Source organism: Mauremys mutica, chromosome 12 (genome assembly GCF_020497125.1).
Source record: "Mauremys mutica isolate MM-2020 ecotype Southern chromosome 12, ASM2049712v1, whole genome shotgun sequence".
Taxonomy (NCBI): Eukaryota; Metazoa; Chordata; order Testudines; family Geoemydidae; genus Mauremys; species Mauremys mutica.
Window position 1 is genome coordinate 38,297,630 of NC_059083.1, and position 17,820 is coordinate 38,315,449.

Genomic DNA, 17,820 nt, shown 5'->3' on the forward strand with positions numbered 1-17,820 from the left:
ATGAGAGCCCCAGCACTGTACGTTATTCCCCACAGGGAGGTGGAGTACGGACAGCGTTGGGAGAGCTCTCTCCCAGCGCTGGCGCTCCGACCACACTCGCTGCAGATAGCGAGATTAGATAAATAACCTGAGCATATTGCTAGTACAGGGCAGAAGGCACTTTTCCAAGTGAGGAAATAAAGCATCTGACCTGGGGAGAAAAGTCCAATCCACAGTGACACCTCAGGCTCATAGATCAACTAGCTGCAGCAATCCCAGCATTGCACTTGCTCACAGTTTCCTCTGCCAGCTCTACAGCTCCCCCAAAGGCCCAGTTTCATCTCTTCACTGCATCCCCAGCCTCTGTAAAGAAGGTCTTTCCATGTTCAAATTGTCTTTTGCCTGTGTAGGCAGCAGCCAGAACCAGCCTTGCACTGACTTGTGTAAGGAAGGATAATCCTGCAACCAAACTGCAGAAAATCCTCCCTTTTGAACAGTCAGGAAGTGAAGGTGGCTCCTTGCTACAGTCCTGCTGGGGAGCTGATGGGGGGGGGGGGGAGGTGAATTCTCTGCCTCTGCTGGAGTCAGCTCCTCTCTCACCTGCTGGGGAGAACTTATCCCTGAGCTTCACACCACCACCTCTGACCAGGACAGGTGAAATTCTGTGCTCTGCCTCTAGGAGGTGCAGCCCAGGGGTGGGGTGGCAAAGGTGACTTTAAGCAACCATTGCATCCCCAGATTAAGGTGACCTGGGGACCAGTGCTGAGTCCCTGTTCCCTTGGCGTGGCCTGGAAAACAAGGATTGGGGCATGAATCACACAAGGCAAGGCAGGGATGAGCGCCCTGGAGGGCACAGTGTGATGTTTATTAGCCAGGAATGGGAAGGGACAGCCAGAGGGCACTGGAGATCAGGAACACGAAGAGAGAGCAGGGGGGCAGGGACTGCAGAGGCAGGACCAAGCAGCAGGAGCTGAGGGATGGCTGCAGGTAGAGCTGGAGCCAGGAGGCGCTGGCCTCGATGGGCTGGTGGGAGGGGTCAAGTGGCCTAGGGCAGGACTGAGCAGGGGACAGCAGCCCAGCACCACGACAGTACACGGTGGGACTAGGCGAGGCCAATGGGAATTGCTGAGGAGGAGCAGAGTTAGTCATGGGGGCCACCAGCCCAGCGACTGAACGGGGATGGCACGGGAGGGGTAAACAGTCCCAAGGCCACAGTGGCTCAGGCAGCGGCTGCTGCGGAGAGGTGTGGCCTAAGCAGAGGCTCAGGGGAGCGGAGTCAATGTGCTCCCATCAGGCAAAGTGTCCTAGGACAGGGACAGTCTTCAGCGCAGAGGTGACGATAAGCTGGTACGGTGCACGGGTAAGGAAGCCGGTACACAGCCAACGTACCGGCAGGGCTGCTGCTGTGGGTGGGGTGGGGCAAAAGGGGCAGCTGCCCCTGGGACCAGCGATTTAAAAGGCCCTGGGGCTCCAGCAGTGATTTAAAGGGACCGGGGCTCCAGTGGCGATTTAAAGGGCCTGGGGCTCCGGCCGCTGCTGCTGCTGCCACTACCGCACCAGCAGCTGGAGCCCCAGGCCCTTTAAATTGCTGCCGGAGCCCCAGTCTGGGCAGCACTGAAGGGCTGGCTGGGGGAGTCTGGCCCCAGCCCCGTTCCTTCCATCAGAGGCCCTGCCCCTTCTGGAGGCCCAGAGCTGCCCTCCCCCACCTTGCCCAGGGCCCTGGCAGCCCTGCATACTGGTAAGTCTGTTAAATTACTTTCACCCCTGCTTCCAGGCACTAGAATACGCCAATAGCCAGGAGGGTCACTAGGGAAATTGGAGACAGGAAGGAATGCTCAGCTTTGAAGAGACAAGGACTCTGGTCTGGGGAACAGGTCTTTGCCACCGAATGTGCTTAAAATCATACTAAAGGTCCAGAGAAAAGACCATAAGGAAGAAACTTAAGGGAGCAGAACCTCTACTGAGGACATGATTTTCACTGGTGCAGCAGATCTACACTAGGAGTTTGTATGATGCCAATTCCTGTGATTTTATCACAAGTGTCATGATATTTAGTGCTTGTCTTTAAGCACCCAGCTCCTGGAGCCATGTGATTACCAGAGAATCTCAGCTTTGTTTTAAAAGAAAAGTATGTTTCTGGTCCTTAAGGTTGTGGAGAAAAGTTTGAAACAATCACAGAAGTGCCTCATAAAGGTCCTAAGCCAGAAGACAAATACAAAGATCCCAAAAGATGTTTTTTGAAAAAATCATGTGATTTTTGAATTCTTGAAGTTGGCAGTCCTGGGTTTGCACCAGTTCAGCACTAATCGCTGTAGCTATGTCCGCCGCTAAATTGCAGCGTAGACAAAATCTTAGCATGGCACTCAGAAAAACCTTTCAGAAACCTTCAAATTATGGGAACTGTGGCCCAGCTTTTCTCCAAAAGATATGACACTTCCTTTAATCATGCTTCTCCTTTTTTTTAAAAAAGAAGCAAATACCAATCATCGGAGAATGCAGGTTGGGCAACTTCTTTCTACAGTGAAAAACCAGCCTTTTCAGAGAGACGTGGGTCGGCTGACACATCTAGAAACTTGACACCATAGAACTGGTCAGTGAGTCTTCGCATTTCATTCTCAACTCTCACAAAAGGAAGAGGGTCCCTTCGATCTCCCGGAGAACCCAGATCTACCAAAAGAGAGATTCACCCGCCAAGGGAACCAGGACCATGAGGATTTTCTCGGTTTTGCTTTGGATTCTTTTCCCAGGTGAGAGTGACATGGTCTTTTTGTGGCTCACTAGAAATACAATGCAAATATTGGGTTTGCCCAGGGTTTGCCAGCTTCACCAACAGAGCTTGAAAGTCTCAGCTATGCTCTTGCTGTGGTTCTAACTCACCCAGGAGATGGAACTTACAAAGTGGGCAGGTCAGTGAAGATTTCAGCACAGAATCTGTGTCTGTTTATGCGGAGAAAGTTTTCTTTGAAAACAAAACAAGGGAAATTTCAGCTGAAAAGGAGAATTTTTCAGAATGTTCTCAGCACAGCTGGATAAAGAACAGCAAACAATATTCATTACAATTATTTGATGAAAACATTGCCAGCATTTGCAACCAATATTATTTGCAACAAATATTGAGGCTAAGAATGTAGCCAGATTCTAAAAGGGATTGGAGATTTAGATGGATATTGAGAATATGCAGTTATCATAATTAGCATCAACCAAAATTTTGGACAAGAAAAGACAGCACACACTTCTGGGCTTAAGGCAATGCCTAGCTATTCCAGATCAGGAAGAGACCGGTGTGGGGGGCAGATTGTCCCACAGCTGCACACTGCAGGGTTCTCACACTTTTCTCTAAAGCACGTGTCTCTGGCCACTGTTGGAGACAGAATACTGGATGTTGGGTCTCATCCAGTCTGGTTATTCCAATGCTCCTATAAGATGAATTCTAGCTATGAACATATGAAAACAGGAAGTTATAATAAAAGTCATGTTGTAACCTTGACCATATGGGGCACTGCCCATGTGATAGTTATAACTAATTCTATAGGGTGTGATTATTTCTAGCTACAGAAAATTGCTTTCCTCACTGTAGAGTCTGAACATCTTTCAAAGAATGTTTGCAAAAGTGCACCAAGTAGTACAGTTTGGAACTTTTCAGACTTTCTATGAGACAACATCACACTGCAGATGAGTTCTGCGGTAGGTGTGGCATCCCAGCCTGGTGCATTTTGGGGCATCACATTATAGTAGGAACTAGCTGAATCAGTGTGTAGGTAATAGTGCACTGCTTCCCCCTGACTGGTTATTGGGGCCATTCAGCACCAGCGACTGAAGTTCCTGGTGTGTGATCATTTATCTGTGTAGTACACACACACACACACACACACACGCACGCACGCAGAGAGAGAGAGAGAGAGAGAGAAAATGGAATAGTTATTGAAAGGGCCCATAGCCAGAAAAGGTCCCTAAAGAGACAAGAGCTGGGAAAGATTGATCAGTCACTGATGAGACAAGGCCTCTGGTTTGGGGAACAGGCCTTCACCACAATATGGAGCTAAAAAAACCTGTAGCTCCAGGGTGAGGGCCACCAGGAGTGAGCTCAAGGGAGCAAACCCCTAATGTAGACACGCTTTGCACTGGTGCATCCTGTCTACATTAGGTGATTGCGGTGTTGCTATTGATTGAGGTTTTATTGCAATTCTCTCAATAGTTGGTGTTTTTTCTTAACACTCCAGTTTCTAGATACCTGTGATTTGGGGAGAGTTTCAGCTTTCATTTAAAAAATGTTTCTATCTGTCATAGTTGTGGAGAAAAAGCTTGAAAACATGATGCAAGTGCAACCTAAAGGCTCAAAATCCAAAAGGCAAAGAAAAACAAACACACATTAATTACTTAAAAAAACAAAACAAAAAAACCTTCATGACTTTTAAGCCAATCTCATTATTGGGGGCGGGGGGGGGATGTTGCCTCATGACTTTTGATTACACTTGGGTATGTCTATACTTAAATTGTTTCTGTGTCACAGCTATGCCGCTGTAGCACTTCACTGTAGACACTACCTATGCCAACGGGAGAAACTCTCACATTGGCGCAGGTAATCCACCTCCTAAGAGGTGGTATCTAGGTTGACAGAAGAATTCTTCTATTGACCTAGCACTGTCTACACAGGGGGTTAGGTTGGCATAGGTACTTCTCTCAGGGTGTGGATTTTTCATACTCCTGAGCAGTGTAGCTACGCCAATGTATGTTCCCAGTGTAGACTAGTCCTTTTTTAAAAGCGGAAAATGTATTTTCAAAATGATTAAACTAAAAATCGCTGATGAGATTTTGCACAAAAACATCGTCTCTGGTCTCACACAAAGCCAGGATAATTTTGGCTGAAGAGGAAAATTATTCAGAACATTATCAGCAGAGACAGTTAACTAATGGAAAACCTTATTTACTAATAACTACTTGACGAAAAGATAGCCAGATTTTTTGACAAATATTATTCACAACAAACTGTTTGACCAGCTCTGGCGACGAGCATGTGAAAATAGGATGGGATAATGGAAGCCCTACTGAAACCTTGATAGAAGGGACACCATCAAGTATTTGATGTAATTAGTTTTCTAGGCTGTGTTTTGTCTACCTAGTTGCTAATATGGCCCTTACTGTCAAAGTATCTTTCAAGCAACTTTCAAAGGCTGGGTTTAAAAATTAAATAAATACCGGTAAATAAATAACAAAAGTGAACCAAACAATACCAATGTAGGGCCTAATCCTAGAAACACTTCCACATGCTTAATTTTAAGCACATGATTGAGCCCACTGATTTACTCTAAGCATGAGTGCCAATGAAACTAAAAGGAGTTCTCCTGTACTTAAAAGGAAGCTCATAAGTAAATATTTGCAGGATAGAGAGGTGGCACTTTTCTGACCCCTTGTCTAGACTAGCATTTATAGATATGTTAGATCAAGCTAGCTAGCTCTATTTAACTAACACCTTCCAAATTGTATTTTAGAAAGGGCTAAACCAGCCAGGTTGCTGAGCTATCCCAGCATGGTGCATGTTGGAGCATCACAGTGGAGCATGGAGGGGAGGGGGAGAGAGAGAACCCCTGAAATGGAAAACGAAAACATAATGTCATTTTAGGTGTAAATGAAAAAAGAAAATTTCATTTTGAAAAGTCAGTTTGAAATTGAACTCCTCTTTCAATGTTCAATTTTCCCACACGGAAAATCCAAATATTGTTTTGAAACAGAATTTTTCCTGCCCCATTCACCTGCTCCCACGCAGCCCCAGGGGAGAGGCACTATTGCTCTTAGTCCCTTTGCACAGATTTAAAAAGTCAGGTTTTGGGACAGGTGAACCTGGAAGCTGCAGGCTCTGACCCCCCCTGTCCGCCCCGCAAAAGGCTGAAGCATCACCCATAACCCCTCCCCCCCTCACACACACACCCGGACATGTGGGGGCAGGTCACCGGGTCTCACTGTCTCTGTCCCTCGCAGGCTGCTGGGCGGTGACGGGCCCCGGGGCAGTGCGCGGCCCCCCGGATGGGTCGGTGGCGGTGCGGTGCCGGTACCAGGCAGGCTATGAGCATTATCCGAAGTTCTGGTGTCGGGCAGGAGGTTGGTTCTGTTCCGACGGTCACATCGTTGAGACCGACGGGTCGGAGGTGGAGGTGACGTGGGGCAGAGTCTCCATCCGAGACAATCACACCCAGCGCGCGTTCACCGTGACCGTGGAGAACCTGACACTGGCAGACGCCGGCACGTACCACTGCGGGGCGGGGAAGAACTGGAAAGTTGATCCCACGGCCACTGTGACACTGACCGTCTCCCCCAGGTAAATCCCAGCGCTGCCCCGTGGCAGTGTCGGGGCTGCCGCGCTCGGGGCAGGGCCAGGGCCAGGGGGCGCTGGGTGGGGGAAGGGGGTGGGTGTCTAGACCGGCAGATCTGCTGTAACCCGGGCAGGGCCAAGCGCCGCAGCCAGCTCTGTGCAGCGCCCGGCCGGGAGCTGCGAGGGGCCGGAGCAGCCCCCGGACCGGCCATCGATCCCCTCCGCGGCTCCCCGCAGCGCCCTTTGCCCAGCGCGCCCGGCCCCTGTCCAGCCCCGCAGCGCTAATCACCCCACTACTGAGACCCCCAGGCTCAGCCCCCCTCCCCAGTGGCTGCCAGGCCCTCTCACTGGACACTCACAGAAAAGTTATTGTTTGCTGGCTCCAAAGAGACAGAACACGCACCAGCCTGTTTAACTGAAGACTTAACCTCTCAGTTTGATACAAAGCCCTGAGCTGGTTTTGTAATAAAACCAGAGTAGCTTTGTGAACAAAGAGCAGATATGCAGGCGATATAAGGAAGAACAGAAGACAAAAGTCACACAAAACAAAAACAGGCTTTCTAGTGACTGAAATTTAACTCAGCAAGTTGCAATGTTGGTCTAAGCAGGTTTCTCACCTATAGTCAGTTCCCAGAGACATCAACCCCCTTGGGTGAAGGATCCACTTTTGTCCCATTACCAGAGCTCTGGCCTCTTGTGTCCCATGAGTGATGGATGCCAAAATGGCTTTCTGCTTCTATTTCCCAAAGTCTATAGTCTCTGTTTCAAGTGGTAGGAAGGCATCCTGGGGGTGCAGGCTCCCTCCACACTCATGATTGTTAAGCTGTCTCCACCCTCTGCCCCCGCAGCCCCTCGTTAAGATTGATGGTGCATTGTTTACCTTATATGTAGATGTACTTTCCATTGTCCTCTGCGGTATCACCTAGTTTAGTTCAGATTGGAGACACAAACGACATTCCTTTGTCTGGGACAGGCTGGGTTTATGCACGGCTTGGAAACCACCTTTGAAGAACATATTTTCCAGCACACGTCTATAGTTCTTTGTACACTGCCCATACCTCCAGCACGCAATAATATTAACGAGCAGCTTGTTACCAGTTCACACAGGATACCATATATGACACCGTTCAGAGACAGATTCTAGCAACAGTGTGTAGGGACAATGAGTGTGTCGTGCCTGACATGAATTATGGCCTGGGGTGCCCTGTGCCAGATGGCATTGAGGGGCTCCCTGGGTCACAAGTGTCTCTTGTCTTGTCTTGACCAAGGGCACGTATTTGGTGAATAGAGGGGGTCTTATCCAGACATGAACTATCCAACTCTGCTAATCTTCTGTCACCCCCTTCACAACCTTGAGAAACTCCCACTTGTTTCCTAGATTTTCCCACACAACTGTCTGATTTCCCCCTCACCCCGTCCCCCATGCAGGAGAGGAATTAATGCTGGAGGATGCAGCCTCCCATTACATCTGCCAGTTCTTACTCGGGCAAAACTCCCATTGAAATTCATGCCGAGTCTGCCTGAGTGAGGACTGTGGACTCAGAAGAACAGTTAGACCCAGGATCAAGACAGGCCCAGAGAGGTGGGAGGGAGGTGAGATAAGCGAGTAGTTTTAAATGCCACTGAATTGCAAAGATTTGTGCAAAGTAAGGGGGGTAAAAAGACTTTGCTATGAATGACAGGGTCATTATTCATGAATATTTGGCCGCCTCCTGGATACTTATGACAAAAGTCGTCAGTCCTAAAAAAGTGTCATGACTTTTAGCAGAGATGCTTGTTAGTCCCAAAAGACACATTTTACAGGAATTCTTCACTATTTGTTATTAGCTAGTCTCACACTGAAAATTGTTAAAGTCATCCACTGGGGAGGTAGGGCCGAGATATTCCTGAGCTCTGTGTTAGGTAGGTTATAAAATAAATAGAGGTGGCCATTCAGCCCTACAGTGATCAGTGCAATCTCCGCCAGTGGGTGTCAGAATGGAGTGGAGAAGAACATGGACTGAGATGTAGGTGCAGAGGGAAAGGGAGGAGAAGCCAGGGCCTGTCTGCAGGAATTTCCTTTCACCATAGTATGTTTTCCCTCAGTGAAAGCTTCTCTGATTTTCCACTGCTAACCCTATTCCTTGAGCAGTGACTGAGAAATGAACTATAATAAAATACTCCAGAGCAGGGGTCAGCAACCTGCGGCTCGTGGCTCGCCAGGGTAAGCATGCGAGTCGAGGGATGTTCTGGCCGCGGCTTCCTGCCTCCCGCATTGGCCTGGGACCGCGAACCGCGGCCAGTGGAAGCCGCGATCGGCCGAAGTTGCCGACGCGGCAGATAAACAAACCGGGCCGGCCCGCCAGGGTGCTTACCCTGGTGAGCCGGGAGCCGCAGGTTGCCGACCCCTGCTCCAGAGCTTCAAGATACAGCAAAGAGGAAAAAAGAAACAGCAACATCATCAGGAGAACAAGGGGATAGCCAAAGCATTTTAAAGGCAATAAATTTGTGGCTGATAGAGGGGAATGTAGTATCCATAATACATAATTAACCCGTGGAACTCACTATCACAAGATATTGAGGTCAAGAGTCTAGCAGGATTCAACCTTCTTATGGATAATTAAGCCATCCAGTCACCCTGGCTAAGGACAGAATTATGTCCAGGGGCTTCAAAGCATAGAATCAGCCATGAAGTGACAGGAATTAGGAGGAAGCTGCCCGTATGGTTATGTTATTTCAAAATGGTCCATAATGGGTTTTTTCTGAAGCATCTGATATTGGCCACTGTCACACAGGCTCCCTGGCTAGATGGACAGTTTATTTGACTCAGCGTGATGATTCCAATGTTCCTATCTAGATGGATGTGTCAATGGAGTGGGGAAGAATATGGACAGAGATGGAGGTACAGAGGGAAGGGGAGGAGAAGCCAGAGGCTATCTGCTCACTTGTTGGCCAATAATGCAGGATGAGGCATTTAAACACCATGTGCTCATGTAAGAATAGTTCTGTCTCATTTCCTACCTCTGCTGCCACCATTGATCCCTGCAGAGGAAGCCAAGTCTTGCTCACTCTCCCCAGTCCCTCAATATTGTTGGAGTTCCCCCCAAACCTCTTCCATTTAGCTCCCCAAGAACTCAGTCAGACTCCTGTCTCGTCCCTCAGGTTCCTTTATTTGGCATACAGCAAAGCTACATTATCTCACTGGTTTCAGAGTAGCAGCCGTGTTAGTCTGTATCCGCAAAAAGAACAGGAGCACTTGTGGCACCTTAGAGACTAACAAATTCATTTGAGCATAAGCTTTCATGGACTACAGCCTACTTCATTGGATGCCTAGAATGGAACATATAGTGAGGAGATATATATACACCTACAGAGAGCATGAAAAGGTGGGAGTTGTCCTACCAATTCTAAGAGGCAAATTAAGTAAGAAAAAACTTTTGTAGCCATTACAAACATTGAATCTATTTCCCCATGTTAAGTATTCTCACACTTCTTATCCAACTGTCTGTAATGGACTATCTTGAGTATCACTACAAAAGTTTTTTCTCTTACTTAATTAGCCTCTTACAGTTGGTAGGACAACTCCCACTTTTTCATGCTCTCTGTATGTGTCTATATCTCTCCATTATGTCACTGGGGGCCATCAGCAGTTGAAGTAGGATACAGAATTACAGCTACTGTGTTAAACGACCACCACACCACCTTTCTCCGCTGCAAGGGCCTAGCTAGTACACACGTCAAGGAGCTTTAATAGCCCAGCCACCATGCAGGCAGGTGCCAGCTCAAACAGGAAATCAACGAACAAGGGCGTGGTAATACAGCTCTGTCTGCTTTCATTTGCTGCTGTGCCTACCTCACCACCGACGACACCAGAAAAGGACCTGACCGTTGCCACCTCCCCATGGACTGAAGTAGATGTTCTTGCCAGGTGAGTGCCCCAACTCACGCTAGAGGCACTGTGAGGTCTCCTTTCACCAACTCTAGGGCAGGTTTGGGGTTTCTACACTGTGCTCGAAGTCCAGGCTACAATCCCTACAGAGGCCAAGGCTTTAGGTCAAACTCACGCAGCACGGAGGATTCTAGAACTCACAGGTCTCTGCACACCAGAGGCATTGAATAAAAGGATTTTTAGCTGAGTTCACAAGTTGAGACAGAGGCATTTATCAGCTAAGTCAGAGCCAGACAGTCCTGCTGTTCTACAGGCCTTCATGTCCTGCAAACTATTTCCTGCCCTGGAAGGTGAATTCCATTGCATTATACTGTATTAAACCCGCACTTGCAAACAAAAAGAAAGAAAAAAACACCCCCACACGCTCACCACTCTTCCAGTTTGACATGGTCCAATTTTAAAGCACTTGCACTGCATTTCCTGTCACATCTGACCTGCAGGACCCTTGCTATTGTATTGGGCTTTCCAGTTAGGCAGGGAGATATACTGTACATGTCAATCACATGACAGAATAGCTGATATTTTCATCTTGAAGCTGTTGTCCATTGTTTCCTTCACACTGCGGCAGAAGCAGTTTACAAACCCCAGGTCTGGAAGGGGTTTGTGATATTAAAAAAAAATTAAAGACACAATCATACAGAATTTAATCAGAAAAGCCAGAAATTTACAGCAAAAGATGCAGTGCGTGCAAGTCTCTAATCAAATAACAACATCTAGCACTTTTCTTCCACAGATTTCCAAGCACTTTCCAAAGGAGGTCAATATCATTAACACCATTTTCTAGATGGGGAAACTGAGGCACAAGAGGTGACATGACTTGCTCAGGGTCACCCAGCAGGCCAGAGCCAGGTATAGAACGCAGGTCTTTTGAGGATGGGGCCAGTGCTCTAACCTTAGGTAATACTGCCATCTCTAAACAGAACAGGGGTTTTATCCTTACTCAGCTGAAAAGAGGCTGACAGTTTTAACCTGATCATTTAATTAAGTCAATTTAATTAATAAAGAAAGAGTTTGTTTTTAAAATGCCAACCACAGTGGCCCTGTTAGGGTCACTACAATCGCACTCACTGCTGTCGCACTCTGTAGGTTTTTGCTGAGCTCAGACCTTTGTTAGGCACTATGCTGAGGCCAGCAAACTCATGTCTCCAGTCACCTGGGCCTAGATCCTCAGATGCATTTAGGTGCTTAACTCTCATTGAGCTCAGGGGGAGTTACACATCTAAATGTCTTTAAAGACCTAGGCCCTAGCACACGTTTAAACCCAGCTGTGCAGAGAGGAAAGCTGGAACTGCTTTAGATTGCCAAATTTTCCTTTGCAGAATGGTTTCTGTTCATTCAGTTTGATGCTGAAATCCAACGTCGCAAGGTGTCAGCCTCAGCTCTGCAACGGACTGAATGTGCTTCTTTGACGCAAGTCAGTGTACTTGTGCCTCAGTTTCCCAGTTGTAAAAAACAGATGGGGGTTGGCTAATGCTTACCCAGCCCTTCCAACAACTTGAGAGGGGAGCAAGAGCTACGTCTAATCTTTATATAACAAAGTCTGACCATTAAGAGTAGAAATAAACATTCTCTTCTCCTTTGCCTAGTACACCAAACCTCGTCCTCTACATCCTGATCCCATCCGTCCTGCTGGTTCTGCTTTTGATTTTGTTCATTGCTGTTAAGTTTAGAAGAGCATCGCAGAGGAGGAGAAAAGGTAAAAATTCTCTGATCAATTTTGCTAGTAAGTGTCACTTCATTCTCCAGATGGTGCAGCCCGATTATTTTGCTTCCTTCCTAAGGACCATACTATCCCTGTCACCAAAATAACAGCACAAGACAGACACTCTCTAAATTCCCACATACTTAGTCAATTACTCCATGCAGCAGGTCACGTGGCCCTACAAACTGGCAGATCTCCATGGCACGCCCAGCCCCAGCCAGAGTGATGGAGCAGGTACCTAGCTCAGGCTCAGTACAGCAACTGGCTAGTTCAAAAGCAAACAAGCCAGTTGTTTTTGATCAAGGAGAAATCAGTTGTTTAAATAAGATTCATTAACACTCAGCAAAAGAAATAGAGAAATAAATTCCCCTTAATTACCTGCTCCTAAGAACTGCTCCTCCGGCCTGTAGTGATTTCCAGCTTTTCCTGCAAAGCTATCAACCCACAAGCCCCATGCTGCCTCAGGTTCTGGTAATCCTGTGACTTTCAATCTGCTGCAGCTGGGCTTGCCAGGTTCTGAGAGGACCTTGAGAGGTCATCTAGTCCAGTCCCCTGCACTCATGGCAGGACTAAGTATTATCTAGACCATCCCTTATTATACAGAGATATACCTATCTCATAGAGCTGGAAGGAACCCCAAAAGGTCATTGAGTCCAGCCCCCTGCCTTCACTAGCAGGACTAAGTACTGATTTTGCCCCAGATCCCTCAGTGGCCCCCTCAAGAATTGAACTCACAACACTGATTTTAGCAGGCCAAAGCTCAAACCACTGAGCTATCCCTCCCCACAACAGGGGCTTGTGTAACCTGCTCTTAAAAATCTCCCATGATGGAGACGCCACAACCTCCCTAGGCAATTTTTTCCAGTGCTTAACCACTCTGACAGTTAGGAAGTTTTTCCTAATGTCCAACCTAAACCTCCCTTGCTGCAATTTAAGCCCATTGCTTCTTGTCCCGTCCTCAGAGGTTAAGAACAACAATATTTCTTCCTCCTCCTTGTAACAACCTTTTACATACTTGAAAACTGTTATCATGTCCCCTCTCAGTCTTCTCTTTTCCAGACTAAACAAACCCAATTTTTCGATCTTCCCTCATACGTCATGTTTTCTAGACCTTTAATCATTTTTGTTGCTCTTCTCTGGACTCTCTCCAATTTGTCCACATGATCATCCTTCCTCAAATGTGGCGTTAAGAACTGGACACAATATTCCAGTCGAGGCCTAATAAGCACAGAGTAGAGCAAAAGAATTACCGGTACTTCTCGTGTCTTGCTTACAACACTCCTGCTAATACATCCCAGAATGATGTTTGCTTTTTTTGCAACAGCGTTACAGTGCTGACTCATATTTAGGTTATGGTGCACTATGACCCTCAGATCCCTTTCCGCAGTACTCCTTCCTAGACAGTCATTTCCCATTTTGTATGTGTGCAACTGATTCTTCCTTCCTAAATGTAGTACTCTGCATTTGTCCTTATTGAATTTCATCCTATTTACTTCAGACCATTTCTCCAGTTTGTCCAGATCATTTTGAATTTTAATCCTATCCTCCAAAGCACTTGAAGCCCCTCCCAGCTTGCTATCATCCACAAACTTTATGTGTACTCTCTATGCCATTATCTAAATCATTGATGAAGATATTGAACAGAACCAAACCCAGAACTGATCCCTGTGGGACCCCACTCATTATGCCCTTCTAGCATGACTGTGAACCACTGATAACTACTCTCTGGGAACAGTTTTAAAATCAGTTTTGCACCCACCTCAGAGTAGCTCCATCTACATTGCATTTCCCTAGTTTGTTTGTGAGAAGGTCATGTTAGGCAGTATCAAAACCTTTACTAAAGTCAAGATATACCACATCTACTGCTTTCCCCACACACAAGTCTTGTTTCCCTGTCAAAGAAAGCTATCAGGTTGGTTTGACATGATTTGTTTGACAAATCCATGCTGACTTTTACTTATCACCTCATTATCTTCTAGATGTTTGCAAACTGATTGCTTAATTATTTGCTCCATTATCTTTCCGGGTTCAGAAGTTAAGATGACTGCCTGTAATTCTCTGGATTGTCCTTATTTCCCTTTTTATAGATTGGCATGAAATTTGCCCTTTTCCAGTCTTCTGGAATCTCTCCCGTCTTCCATGACTTTTCAAAGATAATTGCTAATGACTCAGATATCTCCTCAGTCACCTCCTTGAGTATTCTCTGATGCATTTCATCAGGCCTTGGTGACTTGAAATCTTCTAATTTGTCTAGTAATTTTTAACTTGTTCTTTTCCCATTTTAGTCTTTTATGATCATACCTCATTTTCACTGGCATTCACTGGTAGACGTCCAATCAGCACTAACCTTCTTGGTGAAAACGGAAACAAGGAAGTCATTAAACACCTCTGCCATTTCCACATTTTCCACAAGGATTTATTCATTTCAGTTTAAGAGTGGCTTATATGGATTTAGTTTAAGCCAGTTTCGTATTCACTTAAGCTAAACTGAAGCAAGTCGTTCTCATACTGAAATACGAGTCTACCCAGAGTTCTGCCCTGGTTAATCTAAATCAGGTTTTGAACTGATTTAATTTAAACTGGAGCAATTTTTGCATGTAAATGAAGCCTAGAAGACCACATTTTATTGGACAATGCTAATTGTCTTCCCTCTCAGCTTCCCTCTCAGCTTCAGCTGAGCTGCAGCCACACTGCACTGTTAGCCCCCTATGTGGGGGTACAGCACAGAGTTCTCTTTTTTCCTAATTCTGGGACGAGATCAGCAGGAACGCTGCAGCAGCCAGTTAGAGACAGAGAAATGTTACTGACCTTTCACACACACACACATCTGTAGCTCTCTGTCTCTCTCTCATTTGCATGCTGCATGAAAGAGGAATTCTCAAAGCAGAAAGGTCCAGATCCTCAAAGGGATTTAGCTTTCTAACAAATTAGGAGCCTAAATAACTTCAAGACTCTGGGCCAAACTGCTAATCCTGAAAGGGAAACAGTCCCCAGAGAGTTGGAGAGCTCTAAAAAGACACTGGGGATGTCTCTCCTTCCCAGACACATCCACAGAGCCCTAACCTCATGGTGTTGGTCATGAGAGGCTTCCTGAGCCATGGGAGCAGGAATGTAGCCCACCAAGGAGCTAATGCTACCACCTTCCTTGGGTGCTGCAAAGCACTATGGATCTGTGCAACACACGCAGAGCTGATCCAGAGGGTTGGGTCTGTGTTTGTCCTCAAAAGCTGACCTGGTTCATTTAGATGTAAAAAGCTGAGTCCACGTGACACAGGACGGTCCCCCAGTGAGTTACATACACACCCAATCCAATGATTGACATATTCCTTTTCAAAAGCTCCCAGATGCAGACTGTAATAATACTCATTCCTAGGAAGGCTTTCTTCCCTGACATTGCATCTAGGGTGCAGGATACTACTGCGGAAAGTGCCTTAAAAAGACCTAGCCATAAATAAAAATAGCTTTACGAAAGCTTGATACATTTCCTGTTTCTGATTCTTTCAGCCCTTGAGGACACACCAGGACAAAAGGATAAGAACGTCTATCTCTGTAACACGGTAAGATAGGCTCTCGGGTAGGTGGTGATGAGCACAGTACAATAACTTATACAGGACAGACTAGTGGATTGTTTAGAGTATTTCACACATTACTGAACCCCTGAAAAGGTGACACACCATTACCATTCACTTAGTGCTACTAGAATCCGTCCTAGGAAAGGTACAATGTCATAGGCTAGAGTCAATCTACACTAGCACAGAAGGTGTCTCCCTCCCTCTAGTGGCTGGTTCACATAAGAAGTTAAGCACGTGCTACCACTACCAGCCACGGGAGTTACTATTGTAGCTCAGCGTGACACTTCCCGGCAGTACCCAAGATTGTGGGGGCACCTCGCTACCCCCTGCCCTTAGCATGAGGAAGGCCTGTCTGTGCTGTCCTGAGGCAGCTCCCCAATCCACCAACCACAGGCAACACAATCCCTCCCTTCTAGGCCCCGCAGGCCTCGCTATTCTGCTACAGGTTAGCGGTAGGTACATCCCAAACCTTGAACCCTCCAAGCATCTTCCTGGAGCATCCAGCCCCTGATTCGCTGGAGACTCGCGCTCACAGATTCACCACTTCCAAAGAACATCCCACCCCAGCTGGCCAGTTCCACCTCAGGTCACCGCTCCACTGAAGAAACAACACTTAGGGCAGGTCTACACTAAGGGCGGGGGTCGAATTAGGGTACGCAAATTCAGCTACGTGAATAGCGTAGCTGAATTCGAAGTACCCTAATTCGAACAACTCACCCATCCAGACGTGGCGGGGTCGAACTCCGCGGCTCCCCCGTCAACTCCGCCAACTCCTTTTGCCGAGGTGGAGTACCGGAGTCGACCGCGGCGCTTCCGGAGTTCGAACTATCGCGTCTAGATCAGACGCGATAGTTCGAACTCCGAAAAGTCGAACTCTCCGCGTCGAACCGGCAGGTAAGTGTAGACGTACCGTTAGAGACGTTTAGTTAACAAAGCAGAGAAATTCAAGGAACAGCAAATGGCGGTGTACAAAGGTTAGCCAGAGCTCGACCCCATCCAGGGCGGTGGGGAGCCACACCTCCTCACTACAGCAGGTATTGGAAACAAACGGTTACATATAAACCAAAATCCTAATGCATTCTACAGCCTAGACTTAATGAACAAGCTACTCTCATGTCTCATAGAGTGTTGCTCACCCTAAATCTGTACAGCACCTTACACCCAGGTTGGCTGTGTTCCCCTTTCATGAGACAAGCGCGCTGTCAGTTTGCCTCCTAGGTGAAGGATCCAGTGTGTCACTTTGTACTCCAAGGGACAATCTTCTGCCTTTATTCATAAACAGGACACTCCTCTGTCCCCGGCTGTTTGTTTATTCCTGTAGATTTCCTTGCTTGTAGACTTCACAGTCTCTCAGTCCTCCCCAGCTATAGGTGTAAATAGGCACATAGTGTGTAGCATACGATACACAGTATCCAAATGGACAGACAAGGAGATAGGTGTCTATTACCTCCTGCCTGCAAGAAACATATCCGAGGTGTGTCACCTGCTGGTGACCTGCCTTAATTCCAGACCTTAAGAACATAATTTCTGTATAGATACATAACTCCTTAAATATTATCCACACACACATTTTGCAATGATTGAGGACCAATGGGCAACAGGTGCTCAGCAGAGATGGCACATGCCATCCGTCAGTGAACGATCTTGCATATATCTGACCCAGGGGATCCTTGTAAACCCTCTGCACCCCTGGTGCCCTCTGGAAGTTGGTACCAGAGTTCCTTGGGTCACACTCACTTCCTGCCAACTCCACCCCTCTAGATCCTTAGTGTGGCATTTTGGTAAGAGGGGTCCCTTGGAGTTTCCTGTTTGCTCTGAGCACCTCCCATGTCTGTTCCAGAATCCTGGGCACAAGCCTCCCTTCAGTGCATCAGATCCTGCTGCCACTGACCAGATGGCATCCTATATGAACGAGCAGCACCTGCCCAGCTCAGCTGATCCGGCATCTGTGTATGAAAGCATGATCCCGCAGAGGAGTCAGGTAGGACGGAAACCCAGTGACAGCACACTGCTGCTGGAGGGTCTACTCCCCCGTTCTGAGACTCCCTCACTTCCAGGCCTGGAGGACACTGTTCCAAAAGGGAATCTGCTCCAGTTCAGGGGCAAAACCTTCCCTCTTCCTCTTTCTTACCAATAACCAGCCCCGTTCAATAGCAGCAACTCGTGAACCCTTCAGCCAGGCACAACCTAATTAAAGCCAGGGGTCACTTGGAGGAATCAGCTGTGGTTTGCAAGGTTCTGGTCTTCTGCCTGGGCCTGCTCCAAGTTACTCCATCTCCTCTTCTTGTCGTTTCTTCTCTCTGATTCATGGTGTCCTTATTTCAGGTTTCAG

The 17,820-nt window shown here is 47.2% G+C and overlaps 1 protein-coding gene across 1 annotated transcript; it reads left to right on the top strand.

Moving 5' to 3' along the window:
* The first annotated feature begins 2,516 nt into the window (after positions 1–2,516).
* On the top strand, positions 2,517–6,296 carry LOC123346760 (CMRF35-like molecule 3). The gene is made up of 2 exons (XM_044984223.1): positions 2,517–2,726; positions 5,956–6,296. The coding sequence occupies exons 1-2, from the start codon at positions 2,687–2,689 to the stop codon at positions 6,294–6,296; spliced, it is 381 nt and encodes a 126-aa protein (XP_044840158.1). The 5' UTR covers positions 2,517–2,686.
* Positions 6,297–17,820: the final 11,524 nt, after the last annotated feature.